The following is a 27,833-nucleotide window of genomic DNA, read 5'->3' on the forward strand; positions in this document are numbered from 1 at the left end:
CCACTGCCCAGTAAATTCATGAATAAGTCATCACTTCGCTTGAAGGTCCATTTTCATGTCTGTCAACTGTGGCAGTTATGACAACTGTTATTTAGCTTATTCATTGACAAAATATATTTCAATATTTAGTTATTATTTGGACACAGAGGGGACCCGGACTGACATTGTCTCACGATAAGTATACCTGATGAACGTGTAATTAATTTAAAAAAAAAGGTGTGACAGTACTTTAAAAAGTTACTTTGCTCATCTACTCCTGTCCGACGCAACTGTTACAGAATAAATACTGATGTGCAAAGAGACAATTGTTATTAAGGATGTCAAAGAATAGAACATCCATGCACAAACAATTCACTCAAGGGCTTCTGACTAGGGTCTGGTTAATAGCCATTTTGAATCTAATTCAGAAACAAACCAGTACAGAGGATATTTTAAGTTACAAAGCACACATTCTTGAACGAGGGTGACCAAACTTGGTTCTTGAACGCCAACAAGCTGGACAAGAACCCACTTACCTTTTTGAAAAGGGCATAATTGGCCACCCATGTGCTAGAATGTGTTTTGCCCTTCGTCTCCTGTATACTGTATGTAAACAGACATGACATGCCATTGAGGCACCACCACATCGTTGGTCTAAGTCACACATACACATTACATACCTGCCAAACGAGATCCACAATGTTACAATAATAATATTGTAATCCCAAGAAAAAGTACCATTCAAACAATAGTACTGGTACAGTACATAGTATTGTTTTTACACAGCCAGCCACTGTGTTGAGTTCTGCTGTAGGATTGGTTGGCCCACAGATACAAGGTCCCAAAGGCTGGCCGCCAGCTATGAGAACTTAAAGACAAGTGCTCCCACAGATCCAGTGCTGGTGGTGGCGAGGTCCGAGAAGAGCTACCCAAGTGTCCCCAAACACAACACAAGACTTGATCCCATTGTCGTTCTACTGTTGCTGCAGGAGGTTACCTAAATGGTGGCAACCGTTAACTGTCTCTGCAGAGGTTGCCTTGTGAGGATGAAGAGAGGTATGGTGAGTTTCAGACCTTTGTCCATACAACACTTATATTATTCAACATGTATTTATATTTGGTGTAAAAACATTAAAACTATTATAAATTGGTATTTTTTTCCCCCAGTTGAACGCTGTTATCGCAGACTTACTGAATATGCTTTGTTTGCAGAGGGGACAGGTGTGCTGCCGGAGGAGCCAGGGGTCCACACATTCCCTGTGGTACTCATGGTGGCAGGGCAGCACCCGCAGACACTGAAATACAACATAACACACATGGATTGAGTTGTATCGAGTATCAGTTAATTGTGTAACTGTGCATCTCAGTTTGCAGGCCTGACACAAAACATGATCACAACTACAAAGAACTCGTCATACAAGTGATGGCCTGTAAAGCACCACAGGGGTATTCAAGTGGTGGCCTGTGGCCCCTGGAATAATTAAAAAACATTGTGGCCCCAGGCCTAATCTAGTTGAATACCCCTGATCTAGCATCCCAGAGGCCTTTCTATAGGACTTGGTATTATTCTATGCAGGTTCGTGCAGCCATTACTGGGACAAACCTGGTTGTTGTTGAAAGGCTCCAGGCAGACGGCACAGTCATCAGTCTCTATGGGCTGGGCTGGGTCACACCACAGCTTGGGCTGATGGTATGTCTTGGTCTTGAGAGAAGACATCCTCTGCAGTATGTCCTGTTTGGGTAGTAACTGAATAGTGGAACAAGGACAAATGAGTGAGTGTTCGTCCACATTTTGATTAGGCTCCAGGTGTGTATCATGGTCAACGTGAGTGCATTCATGTAAAAATAGTAGCTGGACTCTATTAAAATTAAAAGAGGGCAAATCAAGAGCAATGCTAAGCCAATTATTTTTGACAATAGCAAACACATGTACCTCCAAATCATCATTAAGCTGATTATCTTGATACTGCCAGCGGGCTTGAACTATGACCCCAGTACTGAGGATCAGAGCCACCAGGAGAACTGTGTTCCAAAGTTGCTGCAGATACTTCTGGAAATGCACCAGAGTCAATGGCTTTCACAATATTTGTTTAAAAGTAAGAATATGATGATAATGTTGATTATCCTTTCTAAATTCGTTAGAATGATTATGTCTGAGTCTCATTTGGTTCAACAGTGCAAATCCATGGTAGGCTTGTCAACATCGTTGAGTGCACATAATATTCTATATGGAGATCTGCCACAACCTCACCTGGACCTGAGAGTTGGTCTCTCCTGTACAGATGACCCCCTGCCATTCACCATACAGACCACCTCTGGAGCGACCGCAAGTGGACCACAATGTCAGGGTGGCCCCCTAAAAGAGTACACAGAAACCAGTTGTACAGTAGCATCCTTTGGTCAATAATTGGTAACAGTATCCATCTTATAGCAAAAACATAATTTCTCACCAGGTTGTCCTGTAGAAGGGTCTTGTATGTGACTTTGGCGGTTGCGTGAAGACCTCTGTGCAAAAATCGAGTCACTCAGTGCCACTCAAGGTCCATTCATGGTTTAACAATGCCATAAAATGGTTTTGGATAGATTGTGTTTGCTAAGTAGTAAGTACACATGTTGTACCTGAGGAGGGCACCAATAAGCTTGGTGACATTCTCGGATGTCTGGATGACAATGATTGGCTTGGACAGAACTTGGGACAGATCCATCTGAAATAGTCAAGAAGATCATTCAACTGGCTGAAGACCGGCAAATGTGACATTTTGGCTACAACAATTCAGATTGGTGTAATTGAAGTAATTCTGTAATTACTAGGTATGTGTTTACCTACCTCACTGACAGTGTTTTGGTTGAGGGCCAGAATGATCAATGCAGAGGCCCCCAGGACCAAAGCTCGTTGCATCTGGCAAAGAGAAACAAAACGAGCAGTTGGGCTGAGCAGTGACTTATACACTTTAGGGACCTTACTACAAACAGTCAGGGGCTTTACAGAAAACATTTATGATTCAAAATAAACACTCACTTTATTTACCACAGTAGCAGCAAATGACTCCTGGTTCCTGGTAGAAACTTTACTTTCCTCCATCTTAACAGGCACCACACCAATCCACGGCTCCTGCTCTTTGGGTTCATCTTCATCGTTCCCTCTTCTCACCTGGGTCTCCTCATCCTGCACCTGATCATAGCAGGAAAGAATTGGTCTTTTTACATTGACACTGCACTCTTGGACTAGTGACAAAATGTAATTCCTGAGAGACTATAATCAACTAAGCTAAATAAGATAGCTTCAAGGTATTCAAAATACATTCATAAGGAGATCAAACAACTATAGGGATCCTGATTTTGCAATAACTGAGGGCACACAGTTTACGAAAGATGTTAAAACAGCAGCACTGACCAGAATCAGATCATGTAGCTTTTCGTTATTGTCGGAGATGCTGCCCCAGGTCGCCTCGACCACCTCTCCTTGCAGCACAGTGTTTACGTCTCTCCGCTCCTCCAGAAAAACCTCCACCAGCGCTGCCTGTTCGCCCGTAACCAGCAGCCCTGACAGGAAAGCGGGAGCCAGGACAAGCGATATGCACATGTAGTACCAGCGGGAACTCGAAGCCATTGCCTAAAAACCGAACAGATCTGAAATTGTCACAAATAAATAATCCCAATAGCTGTCACCCCTCATGTTATCGTCCCACTACGTGCTGGAACTGCGTCAGCTCAGCCACAGCTGACCACAGAGCTACCGACGTTAGAAAGGATTGATCCTGCCATCAAAATAAAAGCTTTAATATTTTATTTCACCTCATGGCTTTGCAGGTTAACCTAGGGTTGCCACCCGTCCCTTAAAATACAGAATCATCCCTTATTGGAGAATTAAATGATGCGTCCCTTATTGAACCAATAAGGAACACAGTTTGTTCCTTATTTTCCTAAATAGCCTCTACACGTCAACACTGAATTTAACAATAATGAACAAAACAAAACACAGGAAATATTAAAGTCAGCACAATTGTTCTAGCAGGAGGCACACAGTACCTAAAGTAGCCTAAACCAGTGGTTCCCAAAGTGGGGTCCGGGGACCCCCAGGGGTCTTTGAGGGAGTTCCAGGGGGTCCCCAGCTAAATGATAGTTTGGAACCAAATGGACCCTTATGGGTCTGTAACTCTGAGAGTGTACAAATGGAACCAAATGGACCCTCAGAGTTAAATTAACATTGATTTTACAATATGAATTGGGGGCCCAGAGATAGAAATGCCATTAAATGGGGGTCCGTAGACTAATGCATGTCAAACTGGTACTTGAAATTAAATGGGTTGAGAATCACTGCGTAAAAATCCTCTCTTATGGGGGTCGCTGGCATATATTTTCTAATGGGGGTCCGCGGGCTCCTAGTATAGAGTCCTGTAGCCATTCCAGCCAGGTGGGTTCGGGGAGTGAGGCCAAGTAGTAGCCTGACCAGTTTGTTTTGGGAAGTCTGGAGCCTTGTTTTAAGGGCCTTTGAGGTGCTGTGGTACCGTCCAGGAGGTGCATGCATAGTCGAGGAAACCTTGTACGAGGGCTCCTGTTAGGGTCTTCAAGGTGTTTTTGTTGACCAGTGAGGAGATCCTGTATAGGAATCTTGTTCTTTGGTTGACTTTTTTTATTACGTTGGTGGCCATTTTATCACCGGAAAGATTTGACTCCATGATGGAACCTATAGGTAATTTCATCTTTTCGTGTTCATGTTCAGTTCATTTTCAGTTCTTCATGACCCAAACATCCAGTAATGGCGAAATCCATTTGACATTTGACAAACATCTCCTGAGATCGATTCGTTATGGGACCTTATTATTTATCATCTTATTTATCCGTGTTTTTACAAGATGTCATGTCAGTAGTATTTCTAATACCTGCCCAATAGCCCACATCTTGGCTGCTGATGTGGGGATAGGTTAGCCTGCTATTTCAGTAGACTATTATAGTTGATTGTTTAATAATGTTGAGTTTTAAAGTCTAATATAAATATAAATCAATATAATTAAATATTGTGCCCATTTAAAGAACCACTCGGATTCACAATCGGAACTCTTTATGTTATGCTCATTTGGAAAACAAAATTCTACTTCAAAAGTTGTGGATAGCATTAACAATAAGTTGAAGGGAAACTTCAACGTATTGCTTCAACTTATTGCTTCAACCTATTGCTTCAACCTATTGCTTCAACTTATTGCTTCAACTTATTGCTTCAACTTATTGCTTCAACCTATTACTTCAACTTATTGCTTCAACTTATTGCTTCAACCTATTGCTTCAATAGGGATGGGAGGTACGAGCTGAGAGGGGTACTAAACTTCAAACAACCTAGTGTTAGTACTACACTGAAAAGTATGTGTATCTCCGTTCGCGGGGTGAAACTATGGAATGACCTGCCGGATACAATTAAACAAAGTAAAAACATTATACAATTCAAAAAAAGGCTAAAAAATGCTATATTGGACAAATACAAAAGTGAATGACTGAAGCATTATTGATTGAACTGCTTGAGTTTTATTTTCGTACTGTTTGATTACTGTGTTCGATAATGTGTTTCTTCTTCTTCTCTGCCTGTCTGTTCTTTCGTTTCCTGTGTTTGTTTGTTAGTTGTTTTTTGTTGTTTTTGTTTTTGTTTTTGTTTTTGTTTTTGTTTTTTGTTTTTTGTTTTTTGTTTGTCTTTGTCTTTGTTTTTTGTTTTGTTTTTGTTTTCATTTTAAATTCCTCTTAGTTACAACTGTACAATGTATTAAGGATAGGCACTAATAAGCTCCCAGCTTCCGCCTATACCTTTTCGATCATGTCAAATGAGTTTAAAACATGATTCATCTTGTAATGTACTAACGGCATAAGATCGAAATAAACCATTCAACCTATTGCTTCAACCAATTGCTTCAACCTATTGCTTCAACTTATTGCTTCAACCTATTGCTTCAACTTATTGCTTCAACCTATTGCTTCAACTTATTGCTTCAACTTATTGCTTCAACCTATTGCTTCAACTTATTGCTTCAACCTATTGCTTCAACTTATTGCTTCAACCTATTGCCGGCCTTGCCGCACACGCCTGTGCCGCAAGGCCGTGGCAGGCGTAAAGAGTGTCCCTTATTTCAAGATCTCAAAGGTGGCAACCCTAGGTTAACCATCTGTCCATTGTACCAAGACATCAGAGACACATACTTCCCACAGATTACAACCACACACGGAGATTTTGAAAACATGACCAATGACAAAAAACTCCCATATCTGCTGGGCGAAGTACAACAATGTGCAAACACAGCAGCAAGATTTGTGAGTTGCTGTGATAGGAGAAGGATATCAAACGGAACACAACCACCCTAAAGACTAATCATTGTGTATATTCCTGCACTATACCTGCATCCAGTGATCTTGGTACAATATAGAAATTGATCTATTGAAGATTCTGACGTTCAAATGTACATGTTTTTTGTTTTGATTATATTGATGTATTGTTGTATTGTGCTTTCTGCTTTGGCAATGTAAACGTACGTTTTCTCATGCCAATAAAGCCCATTGAATTGAAATTGAAAAGTGTGTGTGTGTGTGTGTGTGTGTGTGTGTGTGTGTGTGTGTGTGTGTGTGTGTGTGTGTGTGTGTGTGTGTGTGTGTGTGTGTGTGTGTGTGTGTGTGTTTCATGAAACACCAAGTTTCATGAAAATCCATTCTCTTGCCAGTGATTATGACCTTGACCTGACCTTTTCAACCCAAAAGTGAATTAAATGTGTCGGTGGCCCTTTTGGTGTATCTTTTACTTTGAAGTCTACTATCGGAAGTCTTATTTTGATTCGCTGGTTTCTTCTCGGGCCCAAAATGTAAACATCATGGGGTAAACCAGAGTAATATAGTAAGAGACATAGATATTAAGAAATAGATGCCTCATTTGCCGCTGCAGTTCATTGGAGCGACGTGTATCCCAATGAAGGCGGAAGTGCAGTGCTGAAGGCTTTTTTTTTTTTTTTTAACAAATCTTTATAACAGTCATGACCGTATACATTACAATACAAAACAAGACAAACAAACAAACAAACACAAACAACAAAGTTATTAACAATACAACATCAGAGCCAGGGGGATTAGATTACTAACAGAAAACATGAAAGAGTGAACACAAAGCAACAGTTCTCCGCAGCTTTATTATTTAGAAGTGCTGAAGGCATTTGCTGAAGGCGACTGCGTCGCTCCCCAAGTGACGTCACTCATGTGACTCCTCCATGTCTCTCGCTGTCACTCAAGTGACTACTGGCCAATCACAGCGCGTCTTTTCCGGGACTTATGTTACGCACGCGGAAGCTTGACAAGCTTCCGCTTTGCTTCCGCTATTCTTCGCAAGGAATGTCGGGAAAATAGTGCCTTCAATTTTGACACACGCCTCAGAGCCGGAAGGGGCGTCTATGTATATATGTCTATGGTAAGAGAGTGGCGACACCAGCGTTGACTCCCATTTTAACAATGGAATGCGGAAGTGCTCATTCTATCTCAATGGGATAGTTCCGGATAGTTCCAGCTTTGCGGCGAGATCAAAGCGTATCGCTACTCTCCTACTCTACACTCTGGGGTAAATATGCGAAGGCAGCTCTGAGCTTCCTGGCTGCACAGGAAAAGCCGAAAAGGCATGTTATCTTTCAACTAGACTGCCATCTGAGATACTACCGGGGTTTTAATTTAAGAGTATATATGAAGGGTTTTAATTTGTTTTCGAACATGTTATTCTAGAAAGAAAGAAAATCTGTCTTTTCTTCTTCCTTCTTTCAGATTCAGACACTCATATCAGCAGAAAAAAAAGAAAAAAGGCTACCTATTGAATTTATATGAAATGCCATTATGCCAGCCAAACGCTTTTGATCGAGTCAGCGACAGCGACAGTTTGGTGGCAGGAACAGGCAGTGGTGGACCCACATCAATCTGGGACTGGCTTGTCTGTTGTCTCATTGCGTGCCGACAGGTGCGCAGTCTCACCGAAATTGGTAACCTGTCTGTCGAGTCTTGTGACTCAGCGCGTAATCCTCTGTTGTATGTATTATATTGTTACGCAGTTTTGGTCATGTGTTGTCATTTTACTTGTAAAACACAAACGGTTTTATTAGTGTTAGTGAACACGATTGATTGAATTGTTGATGACCAATTCTGATGTAACACCAGCTGGAAACTGCTTTGGAATGGATGTACTGCGACTCGAGTCAGTCTGCGACTGCTACGTGCGTCAGGATGATACAGCCAGCCATCCATAAAAAAGAACAGATCTACAAGGTAATAACGCGTCGCCAAGCGACGCGTTATTACCTTGTAGATCTGTTCTTTTTAGGGGCGAGAGCACAGTGGGCGTTCCATATGGCGTGTTTACATGGACGGCGCCCCCTGAGCATCATCATCACACACGTTTATACACAAACATACAGACAGCCAGGCAGCACACAGCACCGCGGATACAGCGGAGAAGATAAAGATAATACACTCACTCAAGCTCTTAGGGATTAATAACTTCATATTATCCACAGAGGCGATGAGTGGAAGGGTTGGAGACCTCAGTCCCAAACAGGCCGATGCGTTGAAACAGGTAATAATAGCTACATTTACTTTCATTCCTATAGGAAATGCTTTCCTCGTAATGTTTGAGTCTGTGCTAAAAACGTGCAGTTGACATTGCTATCAGATCAGTTGTTATCTTTGCGAACATAATTTCGCTATTGATGCAGCACTTTCATAATGTCCTTGGCTTTCTTGAGTGTTGTCTTTTAAATGTATTCTTTATATTTGTATTTATTTTTTATTTTGGTTCACTGTTTCCACTGGAATGTCGAAATAACACTGTTTATTTGTGTTCTATCATATATGCAGGCATCATGTCTGAGGCATGCCAATGATGCCATGATGTGTGTATATATATATATATATATCACATGATCAGTAAAATTAGGAACTAGAATTTGATCTAAACATGTAGGACCACTACACTATTAAACTCACATGATGCGTTTGTTTTCTCAGATAAAGCTGAAGATTCCCTTAGATTTGAGGACATTGTATTAAAATACTCAATGGTCATAATGCATTATGCAATATGATCAGAGATGCCCAACCCACCTCTCTCTCTCTTTCTCGCGCTCTCTACTTCTCTGCCCCCAAGTTTCGAGAGAGGATACAAGACATTCTTCCTCAACTTCCGGCCCAGCATGATCACTTCCTATTACGCTGGCTAAGAGGTATGGTACATCTTTAATGCAGTGTGTACTGAGATGCACTGTGGGTTAATTATTAGTGTATGTTGATGTGTCAGGGGCCCAGGGCGCAAGCAGAGGAAGTTCTTTCCAAATTGTCAATGTCTCCATACCATACCTCTGCAATATACAGAAGTTGCAGCAGTGGAGCCATTGCTACACAAGTGGACAAGCTTTTCCAAACATCCTCTGTGGCTGGTCGTTGAAGCATGTGTTGATGTACAGTAGTGAAGTTAAGAAAGAGAGCAACCATTGGTAACTTCTTTTAAGCTGAAATGTGACCTTGGATGTATGACTGAAACATCAAGACTTGGTCATGGTCTTTTTTATTTATGAGCAGTGACCAGCCTATAGAATCCGATTTTCCCCAGCACGCGTGATGTTGCAGTGAGGAGGGAAGAAAGTGGAAGGTATTATAAAGGAGGCCTTGTTGAGCAGGCTGGGTCTCTGCTGTAGAAGAGGGCGATCGCTCTGTGATTGATCCTTATCTAGAGATAATCTGATCTCATTAAAGTTTGTCAACGATGGGTCACGGACCGGTGCATCTGCCAGTAGTCACTGTACTTACCACTTGCTACATGAACCCAAGATGAAGCGTAGACTATGTGGTCTGCTGTAGGTCTCTCTAGTTTTGTATCTGTCAAGTACAGCCTAGTAGAATTCCTATAATATTTCATAGCAATACAGAAATCAGCGTTTTGTTGCACATCAAATATTTTCCCTTTATTGATGTTCGTTTAATAACATTCAGCCATGTAAAAACAGAAAGTAAAAACAGTGCACACAACCATGTGTCCATAGGTAAAAATAAAGGTAACCCTAACGAAGAAAAAACAAATCACAAGAAATGGCCACCCTCCGCCATCCCTGCCACCACCCGAACCTGCATTCTGTTACTCGCACAAGTATTTACCATTTTGATTGTTTACTCCTTTGCCCTATCTACCCAGGCTGCCCTATCTACCCAGGCTGCCCTATCTACCCAGGATAGTTCCAAGTACACAGTATAAGTGCGTTAGCCCACACACTCACATAGGCGTAGCAATCACTTTTACGCTGCTATAAGCCCAGCTAATAGTGCTTGCCTTTTGATCAGCGTCAAGCCCAGGTTGGACAGATCCTAGAGTGTAATGGACGAAAGAGGCACTGTAATCTCAAACATCTTAAAGCCATTAAAAGCAACCATCTGACTGAATCTAGCCAGTGGAGAGCATTCTCAGAAGAACAGCCGTAAATAAGGGCCAACAACGTTCTTAGTGCACAGCGTGCAAATGGCTCAGCAATAATTTTCATTAGGGATCAGAGTACTCCAATTATGCATGGGCTAGGAGGCCTACTATATGTAATTGGTTACAGTAGGGATAGCACAATGTATTTTTGAGTTGGTGTATCATTCTGTCAATTAGATCCTCTTGAATAATCACAGAGCATAAACCCCTTTTATAGACAGTCCAAGCCCAGACAAAGAGGGGCTTGTTGGGGTATTTTGGGTGCTGAGGGATTCGGGTTATTTTCCTCTCACTGTGAACGAGTGACCCTGTGGATGATTTCACGTTTCAGTGAACCTGTTGTAAACGGTTCGGTGAAACGGAGAGAACAGAGATTTGCATCTCGGGGAAATGAAGGCATTGATCTGTTCCAATGGCAGACAAGAAAGTGAGATAAGAAACAATATGTTTTTCAGACATACTTTTACAAACCTGACATAACCAAACAGTTCATCTTCACCATCATCCATAGTTCAATAAGAAAAGAGAAACAACAGCACAATATCCAGTCACATAAGGCATATGCCACCATTCTAGTTCAAACAACCTGATCCCCAAGCACAACCACATTAGTATTATTCACATTTCCCAGTTTTTCTTTTTCCTTTTTTTCTCCCCAGGGTCTATCCTCAGGGAGGGTTCAAGCGCATAGGGCATTGGGAATTGAGGCTTTAGAACAGGGGTTTTCAACAGGTGGTCCGTGAAGTTATTGCATGTGGTCCCTGGCCATGCATTTAGTATTTTTTTTATCGACCACTATAGTTGGGAAACGAACTAGTTAATGAAATTACCTGGTGATGTATGCATGATGACATCAATGTTATGGGAATGTCGGATGTCGAGAACTTCCACAGAAAGGGAGTTTGAATTTCAAGGGAAACCGTAGGCGGAAGACACATGATGCAATCGCATGTGTCTGCTATCTATGAGTTTAATATGGAAGGTTAAGAGAACAGAATAAGGGCAACCATGGGAACGTTATAGCCCTGGACGACTAGCAAATGCCAGTTAAATTACTGACTGTTAAGGGCTTGATTTAATTCACCTCAAATTAAACGAAGCCCTTAACTGTCAATATTTAATTATTTCAGACTTTTTCCTCAACACCACACCTATATCCCCCCACCCAACACAACAGTGGTCCCCAGGCTTATTCTTAGTCAGGGTGGTGGTCCCCAGGTTGATTCTTAGTCAGGGTGGTGGTCCCCAGGTTGATTCTTAGTCAGGGTGGTGGTCCCTGGTTCATAATCAGTTGAAAACCCCTGCTTTAGAAGGATCCGAGACATTTTGGTGGGAAAATAATCTAGCAGTGGGGCCCAAACCTTCCAAAAGGAAGCTTCGTTGCCACTATACACTGCCACCAAAGATCTCTATACCAGAGTTGTACGGTAGGAGGCTTATCCTTAATCCAATTTATCAAAATGCATTTCCGAGATGATAGAAGTTTATCAAGTAATTTAAATTGTAGGGAAGTCAAATTAATCTCTTTTGAAGGGAGTTACAGTAAGAAAGCTCCCATATCCTTCTTTAATTTCACCTTTAAAATCACACCTTTTTTTTTATCATACATCATCTCATTCTGTCCAATCACAATTTGCGTCCTCTCTTTTGTCTTCAATGTTTGTGTACACACTTTTCTCTTCAATGTTTGTGTTTACACAACCACTCAAAGCTGGGCATAGGAAGGGCTAACACCCCTCAAAAATATTGCTTGGCTCACGTGCCACCTGACCCCAATATCTATGATATCCACTTGCATTCCCAAAAGTAGTCATAGTAAGTGCCAAGATCTGTTTGATATTTAGAACAGAGGAACACAGGTGTAATGTGTAGTCTGTGAAGAACTTTGTATTTTGTTTCTCATAGTCTGTTAAAGGTGTAAACCTTTTTAACCGAGTCAGTGGTCTCTTGCGAGTCGTCCTCAATATATTAATTGTTAAAATCCCTCTCCCATTTGTGGAAGGATTGTACCTCCTGGGAGTACAAACAAAACAAAAAAAGGTTAAACTGCATCTGCTGAAACGGCTTTCAAAACTATCTCACCATATTTAGCTGAAACCTTTGCTGTAAGCTATATTATATTGTAATCGTACATTTTAATATTTGTAATTACCACTTTACCCAACAATCCAAAATGTACCTTAATTTCAGACGTGTTCTCTGCCCTGGAATTTCATTCAGTTTGAATTTCAAGCAGTTGATGGACGGCCCATATGCCTCTCTGTTACAGTATAGCGAAGGGACACTATCCTTGTGACAGAAAGTATGGATGGTGTTCTAGAGAGCACTGTTTCTCAACATCCAACCATCAGAGGTCCAAATGGACACACAAGAGTCTGTAACTCTGAGAGACATTTTTTGAGTGGTGTAAACCACTCCTACAACTGGCTGTTGTAATGACGTAATGAAATCACACCCGGGTGAACAGGGTGAACATAGCAACCATGCTCATTTTTTCTGCACAAACAAAGCCAGGTAATGAAATCACACCCGGGTGTGATTTCATTACGTCAGACATGATTTAATTACGTCAGACAGACCTTACACCACTCAGTTCACACGGGTGTGATTTTTTTTAATGTATAGGAAATGAAAGAAAGGGCATACCCAACCCACTGTTTGGGAAACTGTGTTCTAGAGGTCACAATTTACAATTTAGGCATTTAATCCAGAGCGATTTACAATAATAAGCAATAACAAAAAAGCATGGCATACATCACATATATAAAAAGTAGTCATCATGCGGAAACATGCGTAAGCTAAGAACGTAACAGTGGAGTATCTATATCATGAAACTGTAAACTATACATATTATACTATACATATGTACTATAAAGTGCTATGACTACATAAAATGCAATTCTAGTGCTATCTACGTAACATGCTATAAGTCTGTTTAAAATGCTATTTAAGTCTACATAACGTGCTATCTAAGGGGCTAGGGCAAGTGCTACGGGCCATGATGAGTCTGAAAAGGTGGGTTTTCAGACTACGGCGGAAGATTGGGAGTGAGGCTGCAGTTCTGCAATCTGCAGTCCTTTCTGAGTCATTACTGATTACTGCATCCAACTTTCAGATGACCCGGACATATGCTTAAAGATATATCTTTTTTACTGTGGAGAATTTCACTTTGAGAGATAAAAGACGAGATTTATGGCAACCATTTGATCCATAATAGTATTCTCATGAGTGTGTAAATTGTGATGGGTCATCATGACCAGATGTTGCCATGTCTGTTAAGCAACGTTTTTTTGGGCTCGTTTGTAAATTGTACTGTAGTTGCTTGTTAACTAAAGTTGTTTAAACAAACCTTTTAATGTCAAGGAACCCCAAATCCAATGTATTTTGAAAATAGTTTTTTGTTGTAAAATGTTTCGAGAAGATTTCTTTAATTTTTTTTAAAAGATTTGTTTGAAATCGCAGATCTACAAGCTTATAACGTGTCACATTGGCTTGGCTTGTAGATCAGCTATTTTCAAATGGCGATGTATATAGGTTTAAAGTGCTCATGTGGCCCTAATAGTCATAGGTTATTTTTGGGCTTGTATTCATAGACCTGGTTGCTTATTTCCCTCGCATAATCTGGCAATCATGACAAGTATCTTGGTCCTAGTCTACTATACATTGTGCAAGGGTGTACCAAAGGTCAGTGAGATAGCCTTCTCATTCCATGGGAATTGCCTCCAATAAAAGTGTCATTCAGTTCATGTTCAGTGACTCAGACATCATGTTCTCAAGTGACAAGTATAGCTGCAGTATGTTTGGTGCAAAACCTGTTCTGTTTGCTAAAGAGATGGGGAGACCCCTGTTACTGAACAAACACTCTAATAGCAATGATTATGGGAATATAAAACTTTTGATTGGGCAATAAATAAAATATGTATTAACCAGACTATATCCCTTGCAGTACCTTTTTAAGGCTTATTTTGGACCAATTTCCGAAAGGACAAATAAAGTATCTATCTATTCTATGGTCAATACTGGAGCTTTAGGTCTATGTTGCAAGGGGTCTGTTTCATAGCATAGTGGTCTGATTAGCTTCCTTTTTTTTAAATTGTGTTGATGACTTCCTAATTTTCACTGTTGAAGGAACTTTAATCGCCAGCATTTGTTCACCAGTGATACTACAGTATCTTGCTACTGCAGTTTCATGCAGATGAGCTCAAGCATAGTATGATTCCATCCTATTGTATGTGTGCTAAGCGAAAGTACTTAAAGGGAATACATTTTCAACATGTCATTAATATACCTTAAAGCTGTTGTGAGGAAATAAAGTCCCCCCATTCTGTGTTGCCTAGAACTAGAGGTCTTCACCATGTACATCTTCACCATGTTAATGATTTTTTCAGACCTCCAGTTCTAGGCAACACAGAATGGGGGGACTTTTTATTATTTCCAGTAAAATGTTGAAAATGAGTGGAATTCCCCTTTAAGCATATGGCTGTGCGGCCATCCTAATTTTTGTTTTGGATTTCTTTATTGTAAAGTGGTCCATCAAATGAATACATACCTACCCTGCTAAGATATGGTAATTAACTGCCACACCTTGGCATACCAAATCCATGCTGTTGAATCAGCTTACACGTGTGTTTACTTTACTGTCTACAGGAGCGTACGGGGCCACTGTAAATTACAGACTCTGTTTGGCAGACAAAGCAGCTCTGTACTTGCAGTCAACTTCCAGTGGTAGTAAGCACAAAAAGTTCATGACCGTTTGGACAGGGGAAATGGATGGTAGCAGAAATACATTAGCATAAATTACATTAGCTGTCATGCAACAGCATTTGTAGACAATAGGACATGGATGGCCTTAAATAATTTTACTAAATAAGTTTAGGTGAGAATGAGATGACTAGAGCGTGACCTGAGACAAGACATGACTTTATGTCCTACCAGAACTGGCTTTGTTCTTTTTGAGTGGTGCTGCCCAGTGCCCAGCAATGTGTGTCCCTGGCTGTGTCCCTGGCGCTTGATTATGGATCCTGCGGCAAAAGAACAAGGAGGCGCGGCCTTTGCGCTTAGAGGCAGGCCCACGGCCGTCTTGAGTGACAGGCTGTCAGCCAGAGTATATTATTTCTACGTCCGAGCAACATGGTAACGCCCGCCTGCCTCTGATTGGCCTACCGACACAGTCGGTGTCTCTGAGGTGGAAGATACATGCTGGATAGTCTGCTGCGCGAGGTTACTCCGTGGTGGGAAATAAATAATACAAGTCAAGTACGATATATAATAGCTACAAGAGAAGAGAATGACAGCTTGGCACGACAGCAACTTTTATTTTTGTAGAAGAGGTAAACTAATATTGTGTATGCCGTTGGCCTGTTTATTTGTATACATGTGTAAACTTGAAACATTATTGTACTGTAAAAAAAAAAAGTCTCTTTTCCCTTGATCTTTATTAGTATAATAGTAAGTTTAGATTAATACACGATAATCAACACTAACACTTTAATTTAGAACACAGCCAAATCAAATCATAGTACATAGGCCTACGTGTTCAATTATTCAATCAAAGCAAACGGCACAAACAATATTAGTTTGCCTCTTCTATAAAAATTAAAGTTACAAATTAATGTTGCGTGTTGCCATTCTCTTGTACTTGTATTATTTCCCACCACAGAGTACCCTTGCATCTCGGAGGACAGGCAAGACGGGCAGTGTCGGTAGGCCAATTAGAGGCAGGCGGGGCGTTACCATGTCTATGCTCGGACGTAGAAAGAATATACGCTGTCAGCCAGGCACCGCTGTTAAGAACGCAAGCACGGTGCGTTTTTTAACAGAATAGCGTTTGTATTTTAACGCGTTTTTAACAGAATATAGTTGACTGTTACTTCGTATTTTAATGCGAGGCCCTACAAAAGCGTTCCGTTTTTAACATAACAGTAGAGTTGTTCAGGCATTAACGTGAATGGAAACGCCAAAGTGATTTCTAGTAGGCACATTGGCATGACGATGATTGACCCAAGGCCATTATAGTGACCCACCTCTATGCATTGGCATTCCATTGAATAACAAATAGCTGCAAAAAAGATGACCCAGATCTTATCTATCTATCTATCATACCAGTGGTTTTCAACCAGTGGTCCTTGGGTTTCAGGTGGTCCCCAGCTAAATGATGGAGAGTTGGTAACCAAATGGACCCTATAGATCTTTCACTCAAGAGTGTTATTATTGGGCCTGGGCCATGGCTCAGTGGTCCAGGCACCTTGGCTGGCAATCCAGTCTGGCAGTGTGCCACGGGTTCGACTCCCGATCCCGACGGCCTTCACTGCATGTCTTCCCCCATCTCTCTCCCCATTTCCTGTCAGCCTACTGTCTGTCCCTCCATAAAATATATAAAATAAAGGCGAAAGCCACAAAAAAACATTAAAAAAAAAGTGTTATTATTGATCAATGTTTGTGTCTCTCTCCTATGGTACCACATCATTACAGCATGGAATTGTGGATGAAATTGTACGTTTGGGGTCTGAGAGGCTAATAGTCATCAAATGGTGGTCTGTGGCTCAAATGGGTCTGAGAGGCTAAATCTCATCAAATAAACATATGAGGTAGGCTAACTTAGCAAGTTATTGAAATATTCCAAGAGTTAAATCGCGTTAAAATACCAACTATTAAAACTAATGCATGTTAAAAACTGAAGCTTGTGTAATGTCACTTCCAAGTTCCAACCAATGCTTCTCATAAGAGGAAATCAAGAAATCACTTTGGCGTTTCCATTCGCGTTAATGCCTGAACAACTCTACTTTTATGTTAAAAACGGATCGCTTGTGTGTAGGGCCTGGCGTTAAAATACGAAGTAACAACTATATTCTGTTAAAAACGCGCTTGTGTTCTTAACAGCGGTGCCTGCCTGCCTGCCTGGCTGACAGCCTGTCACTCAAGACGGCCGCGTGGGCAAAGGCCGTGCCTTTACCACACACAGGCCAGGGAGGAGAGCTAGTACAGTACAGTACAGTACAGTACAGTACAGTACAGTACAGTACAGTACAGTACAGTACAGTACAGTACAGTACAGTACAGCACCACTCACTTCAGACAGGTCTGATTTTTTTTCACAAGAATTGCATTCTGATAGTTTACTGTGCCCTGCATGCAGCAAATACTGTACTCCCACAATTCCCATGATGCATTGCAAGCTTCCGAGTGCCTGACACAGTGGCGGTGCACAGCCAGCCTCATCATTCTCTCCCTGACGCAGTGCTAGTGGCTCAGTGCACAGCTGCCTAAACTTGCAAAACTGCTTTAAAAAGTAATAAAGTCTAACTAAATGTAATACAAATAAAAACGAATGAAAAATGTAAAACTATACTACTGTTCTTATACTGTAATCGCCTGCAAAGAGTTCTAATTCAGAGCTTTGAGACAGGGCTGTTGACAAGGCCTTGATGAATTGAATTCACTTATACGTTCAAATTAAATGTATTCAAATGGACACTGCCCAGTAGTCAGTCAGTAGACATCAAAGTGTACTACCTGAGCAAGACACTTAACCACTCACTCTTCTTTCTCCCTTGTCTTTTTACAGCCCGAAACTTCAATGTCCAGAAGTCTGAGGCTATGCTGCGAAAGGTAACCCTGCAGGTCTTCTATTCAATTGGAGAGGCCATGTGTGTGTGTGTGTGTGTGTGCGCATGCAATATTTTACCCCCAGTTACCCTGCTAAGTCGCTTTGCCATCAACACCATCTTATCCAATTGAAGCTAACCAAAGACAATTGCAACTCATTTAGTTTACGACAGAATAACAGTAAAAACATTTCACAACAAGAAATGTGATGCAAATCAGTGTCGTATGTTTGCAAGATTTGGTGCAGACGGACAAACGCATGTGCGTGCGTGCGTGCACACACACATAGATTACAAAATTCCAATGTATTTATTTAGTCACAACTCACAAGCTCTAATTAATACATTCATCCTGATTGACCTTTAGTCGTGTGTGTGTGTGTGTGTGTGTGTGTGTGTGTGTGTGTGTGTGTGTGTGTGTGTGTGTGTGTGTGTGTGTGTGTGTGTGTGTGTGTGTGTGTGTGTGTGTGTGTGTGTGTGTGTGTGTGTGTGTGTGTGTGTGTGTGTGTGTGTGTGTGTGTGTGTGTGTGTGTGTGTGTGTGTGTGTCACACTCACACTCACAGTGTGTGCGTGCAGACTGTCCACTCTTGCGGCAGACAATCCGTTTCTTGCTGAGGGGGCAGGTCTTAGTTGTGTCTAAAACCTCCTGAGCCACTTAACTCAGTCCACACTGTTTTAAGAGCTGTAGTTGCTCTACTTGTATTCATTATGCACTATTAACCTCTTCCAACCTGGCATCTCAATTTTGGGCCTGTCACATTTCTATTTAATTCCAGCATTTGGAGTTCAGGAATCAAATGAAAGTAGACACAATAGCCACTGAATGGCGACCTCCTGAAGTAAGTGTTATATAAAATGTGTCATTGAATATCAACATATTTTACAAATCTGACCCTGAAAGTAACCGTGTCAAAATACTGTCATTAACAAATAATCTCAGCATATCTGAATAAGCGGTGGTTGTTTTCATTCAGGTAATAGAGAAGTACCTGTCTGGAGGGATGTGCGGCTATGATCGTGAGGGCAGTCCTATCTGGTATGATGTCATCGGACCAGTGGATCCCAAAGGCCTCTTCATGTCCGCCTCCAAGCAGGATTTTGTTAAGTCCAAGATCAAGGACTGTGAGTTGCTGCAGAAGGAATGTGAACTGCAGTGCCAGAGGGTAAGATGAGCAGGAAGAATGTTTTTATTTATTTTTTTGTTGGGCATGGTCGCAAACATGCCCAACACAATGTGGGGGTGTGTCCTCTGCTTTTACCTTACATGTCTTACATATATGTAAAATTCATAAAAGTTGTTCATGGTTAATATGAATTGTTTTCATATTGTTAAAATTATGCTCTTTTGTACTGTTAGCACTGTTCAGATATCTAATCATTTCAGAGCAGGCAATCAAGCAAGTGTTATGGCAATCTGCCCAATAGATTTTGAGATAACTTGTGTGCAAGTGGAAAGTTTGGCCTACTGGTGTAGCTAAGGCCATTGGGTCACCAACATCAGTAGGAGGCATCCTCTCTAGGGACCATGAGCGTGCACTGCAAATTCAATGACAATTCAGCCGCTTTCAAGATATGTTGTTTGGGGCTAAAGTGGTGGGTGAACAGCCTGACTGAGCAACACCACCATCCTAATTAGAACCCCATCACTAATGGGGATAAAATTGTTTTCCCAGTGAAGGCAACATAATAATAGCTTCCTTTTTATCTATGTCTGTTGTCTTCTAGCTGGGGAAGCATGTGGAGGCCATAACCATGATCTATGATGTTGAGGGTCTGGCTCTGAAGCACTTATGGAAGCCTGCTATTGAGACATATGGAGAGGTATACGTACACAAACGTATATTACAAACATATCTTACTCACACTAACACAAATGTGTCCTGAAAATAAGGCATTCTGTAAATGAGCAGTGACTCAATAATGTGTGTTGTTTTGCATCTTCAGATCGTTCAGATGTTTGAAGACAACTATCCAGAGGGGTTGAAAAGACTATTTGTCATTAAAGGTGCATTTGTCTCTTCCCTGTCCCTAGCTAGTAGTGCCTTTACATGTTACAAGCAAATACAGTAAAGTGAGTAGTATTAATAATAATGGTCATCATCATCATTGCGATTTCAATAGGGCTTCGCACTAATGTGCAGTGCTCAGGCCCTAATAATACGCTTCATTTATAAAGAACTTTAACAAAACAAAGATACAGTGTACTTATTTTACAATGTAATTCATCTTTTTAAAATAAGTGAAGTTAACAACAATATAACCATTAAAGGGAATCATACAATACAATGAATGTTAAATTATGGAAATGTCTTTTGATGTGCATTTGAACGACACTGATTTATGAAGACTTAGCTCCTCTAACAAGCAAAGGCACTGTTGTGTTCAACTCAGGAACAACAAGCAGGTTCCCGCCTTAGGAACTCATGAGGGGTTAAAGTCATTATGATCAAGTGTCATCATAGCAAAGTGCCACTTCACCTAGAACGTTGATAATATTGGATGGCTAATCTTTTCAGTTGACATAAAATGACTCTACAACATCTCTACTGTATCTCTACAGCCCCTAAAATCTTTCCTGTGGCCTACAACCTCGTGAAGCACTTCCTGAGCGAGGTCACGCGATCAAAGATCCAAGTGCTGGGGGGTAAGACAACTTAAGACGCCATTTTTACAACTGCAACGATGTCACATTGTTTAATTGCCAAGTTGTTTAATTGACCATGTCGTGTCCATTATGGTCTAATTTCATGGGATGTGAAACCCTATCCCCAAAAACGAATGTGAATTTTAGAGCAGTGATTCACAAACATAGGGTTAGTCACAGATCCGTTTTAGTATTAGGATATTTCCACTTTATAACATTTCCTTCAAAAGCTAAATCAAGAACTTTTATAGATTTTCTTTTTATTTTATTTTATTTCTTTTTTTTCTTTTTTTCCCTCTGAAATAGTGGAAATACCTTATCTACCTTCTTCTATCTATTCTATCTCATGTATTTTTGTAAGTTTGGGTCCCTGGAAGACACCAAATGTCTCTTTTGGGTCTCGAGTTGAAAAACCCCTGAGTTGGATCAAGCAATGCCAGAGCGTTGTTTATCCCAGTGGTTCTTTTTAGCCTTCTTTTTAACTTTTTTACCCGTGACCCAAAAGAGAAATTAGACATTCGCCCAGGACCCAAACTAGTGAAAATTGCACATCTACAAGGTCACATTAGATTGCCTATTTTCACTACTTCTTAAACGCCTTTTTATTTCTGGAAAAGATTTGATTTATTTCATTCATGAAACACAAATATGTTGGAATTCATTTCATTGATGAAAAGGTTTTTTTTCCCTCACTTTTTAAAATATATATATTTTTAATGGAAAACACAAAAAGTGGGTTATTTACTCGAGTCATGACCCATACAAAGTTGGGAAACAGTGCTCTCTAGCCAACTCTGAAGTCCTGGATCACTGCCCTGAGTGCCCTCCACACTCTCCTATCTAAGCTCTACAATGTTGTATTTTTAATTTCTTATGTCTTTGTCCTTTCTGTCCTCTCTGGATCTGCAGAAAACTGGCAGGAGGTATTATTGAAATACATCGACCCAGAGCAGCTGCCTGTGGTCTATGGAGGTAAAATGACTGATCCTGATGGAGACCCTCGTTGTAAATCCAGGGTGAGTCCAATCCCCGTCAGGATGAAGCAGACCCTCTGCAAACATCTAGGCTGCAGTTCTCTAGTGCTGTTACAGTAAACCTGCAAAATAGACTTGCAACCTATTGCTGAAAATATGTGCAAGATGCTGGTGTAGTCTGTAGTGTAGTCTGCACGCACAGATTACATGGTGCTGTTGCAAATCTTGCCTTGACATTGATGTTTTTGTTTGTAGTTAACATAGGAGATTCTACAATCTGCTCCTGTAGTTGCAAAGCTTTTCTGAGAGATGTCCTGGTGGCTCTATGTGTTTGGACTAGAGTTTTCAAAAGCAACAACACCTCAAAATGTCTCTGCAGTATTTTGGAACGTTGCTGTTCTATTTGACTGCAACTACTATCGATTATTTTGTTAGCAATTATTATATTTAGTGGTGGGAGATTAATCGGCAAACACATCAGTATCGGCCGATTCTAGTTGTTTTAGATTAATCGGCATCGGTTCGATTAATCAATCAGACCGATGAATTAATCGGTCCGATTAATCTGTCTGTCTTTTTGTCCAAAGTAACAGCTTGAACAGATCTACAAGCTTACAATATTAAATATAAAGGTATTTAAGTTAAATCTGACTTGCCTACACTACAACAGCGGACACTATTTTGATTGATTGAATAATTGAGAAGCATGTCTCAAAGTAATTTAAGTCAAACAAATAAAATAAAAAGCATACAGTACATACAGTACTAGCACCATGTCCAGGGGGTGTACTTGTACATCAATCTGCCTCACTCTACAGAAACAGGAGATAGGCTCCTGACCTATGGGCCTCATGGCTCAGCAAGGCTTACTTACTTACCAAGACCACTACAGACTTTCAACCAAAAGGTGAGAAGCTGAGAAACCTCTACAGAATGCACAATTAATAAAAACACTAGACCGGTGCCCGGCTGTAGAGAACCGAGTCGGTAACGATGGAAGTTGGAGATCCATGCCCCGCTATGCATGGTACTGTTGACATTGATGTCAAGGGGTACCCGTTCCACCCATCTGTTTATGTCCCTTTTATGCCCATATATGGAGATTTCTGTGTCCCTTTATTCCTATATATGGAGTTCTGTGTCAGACATGCCCAAATATGGAGTGTTGTGATGTCAGAACAGGCCAGCTCCATTTTTGGAGTCCGGGCAAGGGCCCTGTCCCGAGCCCGGGCAGAGGCCTTTTGTGGCGCTTCTGGACAACCGTGGATCCAACCGGCGACCGACTCGACAACGGGCACTGCACTACCTGCAGGGGTGTGGAACGCGTGTGTCGAATTTGAAGTCGGCAGGCCAAACGGTTTTCGAGTTACTGCTTAAATGACAGCTTCTGCTTTCTTCCCATTGCAATCCTGCCTCACAGCATGTAGTTGGTGTAGAAGCAGTTAGGATGACTGAACCTTTAGCTTGAGTATGCATTAGATAATTTTTCTAGATATGCAAACTGAACCCGGATTTATCATTGTTTCTATAGATACGTAATTGTGCCCCAGACAGATGAGGAAGAGGAAAGAATATCAGAACATTGGAATGAACCTGCTAGATTCAATGGACAGAGGCTCAACCTCGACCCCTATTTTTACACAACCTTTTTTTGTTTGAGTTATTAGAGAGTGTTACAGTGGCTGTTTGAATGTCATTGGCATTAACTGTATGGAGTTTGCTCGTTTTTAAATGAACTTGTGTGATATCAGGCCTTTAAATTCTTCAACAGCCGTTCTGGTTGTTCTTATCAATGTGCAGTTAGACCGTGGTAAAAGACTGATAGGTGGATGAAGCTGATAACTGTGTCTGTTCAAAAGAAAGGACTATGCTTTTGGGTGACTGAGTTCTTAGTCATGTCTGTTCTTAGTATGTTCAAAAAGTGTCTAACGGTTAGACTCTAACCTCCTGTCCTGTTAGTATTTGTTGGCTATGCTAATGCATAATGCCCTGAGGAAAGTGCCCCAATACAGTATGTCTCTTTATTGGAGGACGTTTATACTGGGTTTTTCTACCTCCTGCCACAGTGTATTTTCTGATAGATAACGGTTATTGAATACATATTTATAGTCATGTTTAAATTAATATTCATCTAAATATTGTATGATCAAATAGCAACATCACAATTCATGGGACATGAAGTAGAGTTTTTCAAACTAATTTCATATTTTGTTTTTGCAGAAGCTAGGCTCCTACAAGAATATTCCCTTTAAGTAAGCAATAAGCATGCAGTGTGTAATTGACAAGATAGCACAGTGGTGTGTGCATGACTGTTGGTATTGTATTAACTATCATATAAGGGGCTGATCTCAACCATACTGTAGCCTGGTGTGGTGAAGGGAAACTCTGTATCTCCCCTGGGCTCATGACTGCTTCCTATTCTGATTTCACACTGCCCTCTATTGCCCGGTTCCAGTACTGTACACAATTTCACGCCATGTCTTTGGTTTGGTTTTACTTGAATAAATAGATAAGTGCTCCTTTACAGTAGCTGTATGGGCTCCTTTTTGTATGTCTAGGAAGATTTTAATTTGTATGACAGAAAACAGACTTTGAAAATATATTGCTACTTTGAGATCTGAATCTCTCTTTTACTGAAGATAATTCATGCTATTCCTGGCTGTTATTTAAAAGGCCCCATGTCACAGTAAGTTATGTCTTCTATTTACCCTCATCTCCCTCAAACTCTTACATCTCCTGGCTACATTTCAACATCAATTGTTTTGTTTAAATTGACACCAATATTCTAACCTCATGTGTCTGTATGTGATGTGATTTGTGCGACTGTGTGTGCGTGTGTGTGTGTGCGTGCGTGTGTTCATGTTCCAGATCCAATATGCAGGTCCTGTGCCTCCCTCCTACTATGTTCGGGACCATGTGAAGGTGAACTATGACCAGTGTCTCACAGTCGGCCGAGGTTCCTCCAAGCAGATGGAATATGAGATCCTGTTCCCCGGCTGCGTTCTCAGGTTAACATAGTATTATGTAATTGCACATTTTTTAAATGCCTTCAAGCCACAGAGGAAATGGAGCAAACAGAGATTAGATAGAAACTTGCTAGGGGATGTCGCAGTGGTGTGAATTCAGGATCTGACTGTCCACCGGTCCAACGGTGAACCTACACACGGACGGACGGGCGAAAACATAGTATCGGCCACGTCTTCGGCATGGCACAGGCAAAAATTATGACAAAAATGAATGATTATTCTGAATCTAACAATATGTTTCAGTATCCCCAATATAAATGTATCTATTATGTGAGGTGTCCAATAGATACATAACTGCTCTCATGGTGCACGCTCTACCTTTTCTGTAATATCTAAGCCATGTTATGTAAGTGCTCAAGCCTAGGTCAACAGAACAATGGTTATATCAGATCGTGTCTATTTATGAATTCTAACCTACTGAAGTTTAGGAACAAGGCCTCCTGTTTGTTTGAGCTACCATTGTATCTTAACTACTGTTAATTGGCTGTGTGCACAAACTGCACACAAATCCTTATTTGCAACCCACTATTCCTGCTTTTACTTTTGAATAACTCAAGCTCCCACTACTGCATTGTAGACTATAAGTAGATGTAGTGTCAAGCAATATCTTCTTCCAATGTAACCATTCTCAGGTGGCAGTTTGTTAGCGATGGGGGAGACATTGGCTTTGGGGTGTTTCTGAAGTCCAAGAAGGGTGAATGGCAGAAGAAGGGTCAAATGCAGCAAGTGGTGTGCAGCCAGCGCTACAACTCCCACCTGGTGCCCGAGGATGGCTCACTTACATGTGAACAACCTGGAATCTGTGAGCTGAATTACAATTCCTTACCGGAAAAAATATGAACGTTCTACATATACTAACATAAACTCAAGCTGTATGTTCAGACTGGCAGCCCAAAACAGATTTTTGGCCTGTCTGTATTGGAATCAAATTAGTTTAATCAAGTCGGAAGAGAAAACAATCAGACCAGTCTGAAGCGAGTGGTGCAACAGCACCCCCTATTGGTACTCTAAACGGACATAGTCACATAGGTTAGGACATAGGGACAAAGCTGTTCCTTGGAGTGGTTGCACCACTCAAAAACAGATGAAAACACATTATGGTGAATCAGATTTGAACCACATTCATAGGTGGTTTGAAATTAGATTAAACTTGATTTCTAAAGATCTCAGTCTGGACACAAGGCCTGATTTATATTTTGTTGTACTAACTGAAAATAGCCAATCCATAAGCGCACAACGTATGATTGCACTGCATTGTGAGCTTGTACTAGATAGTTTATTTTCGGTGTGTAGGACTGGCTTGCAGCGCATTGCAATGCGCCATTTTGTGAGCTTGTAGATATGTAATTTTTTTCAAGTCATACGGACATTACGTCGTTAACACAACAAGCAATGCAGATAGGTCAAACGTTGTGTGAATACTTCAATATCCAATTTGATCACTTGCTACTCAACAGTGTGGACCGTCGGTACTAGAGATCTGATTTGTTTCTCAGATCAGATTTGGCTGCAGTCTGAAGACCTTAAACATTTTTCGTGATTAGAACTGAAAAACTGGTTGATGTGTGACATGTTTTTCGGTGGCCTTCCAGATGTGCTGCGATTCGACAACACTTACAGCATCTTCCAGTCCAAGAGGGTCAGCTTCTCTGTCGAGGTCCTACTGCCAATCCACTTGCAGTCCCCCAAGGCTAACGGTGGGTCTAGCAGCCAACCAGAAGAGGGCAGCCCCAGCCAGCCAGAGGTCCAACTGCAGTCCCCCAAGCCTAATGGTGGGTCTAGCAGCCAACCAGAAGAGGGCAGCCCCAGCCAGCCAGAGGTCCAACTGCAGTCCCCCAAGGCTAACGGTGGGTCTAGCAGCCAACCAGAAGAGGGCAGCCCCAGCCAGCCAGAGGTCCAACTGCAGTCCCCCAAGGCTAATGGTGGGTCTAGCAGCCAACCAGAAGAGGAGAGCACCAGCCAGTCATGATTGAAGACTAATTCGGTAATACTTCCTATCAAGCCCGTGTCTATATGATGCATTACAATCTGCCTATAACAATAAATCGGATTCTGATTTTGAACACTGTATGATTAGTTATAAACACCATAATACCTCAAAACACATAACAGCATTTTATTATGAATCCTCATAATTTAAATTCTTTATAATAACTTGCAATGTATTATCACTGTTACAATGCATTATAGTGTGATTATAAGTCACTATAAATGTTCATTTGGTGCTTTACAATACATAATGACATTCCAGTAGGCGTAGGCAGAAAAGTTGTATTGCTATTTGCCCACTTTATTTAAAACACTACATTATCACTTATAGTGATTTATACCACGCCATAATGTATTATAACAGTGATTATAAAATATTATAATATACTACTTTGAGAAATATAATAAACTATGATCTGGCCAAATGAAAATGTCCAGTAATTATGAAGAATACTTCTAAAGTAATACTTTATTATGTGTTATGATTTCATAATGGGCACTTAAACTGTAATTATAGGCTACAGTTATAATCAGATTACAATGCATACATGACCTTATAAGTAGTTTATATGCTTTATACTCTGCTATGATTATTCTTATGAAGCATATGTATGAGTTCTTATAGCCATTTATAGTTTTATAAGCCGGTTAATGCATTGTAGTTATGGGCTTCATAGGAAGTGTTACCAAGAATGACTACATGAGGTAGTCAGAGGAACTGCAGCTGCACTGATTAGTCACCACTGGTACACACGTCCTGAGATACTTGATCTGAAAACAATCTGCAGCCATGGACAATGACCATGTCACCCATGCACTGATACAGAAATGGAGGAACAGTCTGCAATGCATTCAAGAAGATATCTCACAGGGAAACATATATCAACTGGACTACTTGAGAAGTATTTCATACCGTACATACCTCCTACAGTAGTCCTAGAATATTTAATGTTATCTGGAATTTGTGCTCGTCACCCAGCAACACTGGCTCAACTCTTTCTTCTTATCCTATCAGTCTGCTTGTTTAAAACCACAGACGTTGGTACTTGGTAGTGTGAAGAAATAAGATTAATGTTCAGGTTAAACAAAATAAAGAATGTCTAGTATTATATTATAGTTATACAGTATATATTTTTTGAATTGCCCAA

The 27,833-nt window shown here is 40.8% G+C and overlaps 2 protein-coding genes across 5 annotated transcripts; one reads left to right on the forward strand and one right to left on the reverse strand.

Moving 5' to 3' along the window:
* Nucleotides 1-19: 19 nt before the first annotated feature.
* rnf215 (ring finger protein 215) lies at nt 20-3,608 on the reverse strand. Of its 2 annotated transcripts, XM_079515461.1 has the most exons (10): nt 3,374-3,608; nt 2,999-3,151; nt 2,807-2,878; nt 2,599-2,684; nt 2,430-2,484; nt 2,231-2,335; nt 1,913-2,029; nt 1,583-1,726; nt 1,172-1,274; nt 20-1,016 (listed from the first exon to the last, which is right to left on the reverse strand). In XM_079515461.1, exons 1-10 carry the CDS (start codon nt 3,587-3,589, stop codon nt 994-996), a joined length of 1,074 nt encoding a protein of 357 aa, XP_079371587.1. In that variant the 5' UTR covers nt 3,590-3,608; the 3' UTR covers nt 20-993. The 2 variants fall into 2 exon arrangements, with proteins under 2 accessions (XP_079371587.1, XP_079371588.1); XM_079515462.1 differs by lacking the exon at nt 1,913-2,029.
* Nucleotides 3,609-7,683: 4,075 nt separating this feature from the next.
* Nucleotides 7,684-27,799, forward strand: sec14l8 (SEC14-like lipid binding 8). 3 transcript variants are annotated; one of them, XM_079515451.1, is made up of 13 exons: nt 7,684-7,967; nt 8,499-8,557; nt 9,128-9,203; nt 18,012-18,055; nt 18,829-18,891; nt 19,027-19,215; nt 19,778-19,873; nt 19,997-20,057; nt 20,613-20,696; nt 21,606-21,712; nt 24,539-24,678; nt 25,329-25,498; nt 26,289-27,799. In XM_079515451.1, exons 1-13 carry the CDS (start codon nt 7,817-7,819, stop codon nt 26,663-26,665), a joined length of 1,617 nt encoding a protein of 538 aa, XP_079371577.1. In that variant the 5' UTR covers nt 7,684-7,816; the 3' UTR covers nt 26,666-27,799. The 3 variants fall into 3 exon arrangements, with proteins under 3 accessions (XP_079371577.1, XP_079371578.1, XP_079371579.1); XM_079515452.1 differs by having other exon boundaries at nt 7,685-7,945; XM_079515453.1 differs by having other exon boundaries at nt 7,941-8,013.
* The last annotated feature ends 34 nt before the right edge of the window (nt 27,800-27,833 follow it).

The sequence above is a fragment of the Electrona antarctica genome (assembly GCF_951216825.1).
Source record: "Electrona antarctica genome assembly, chromosome: 12".
Taxonomy (NCBI): Eukaryota; Metazoa; Chordata; class Actinopteri; order Myctophiformes; family Myctophidae; genus Electrona; species Electrona antarctica.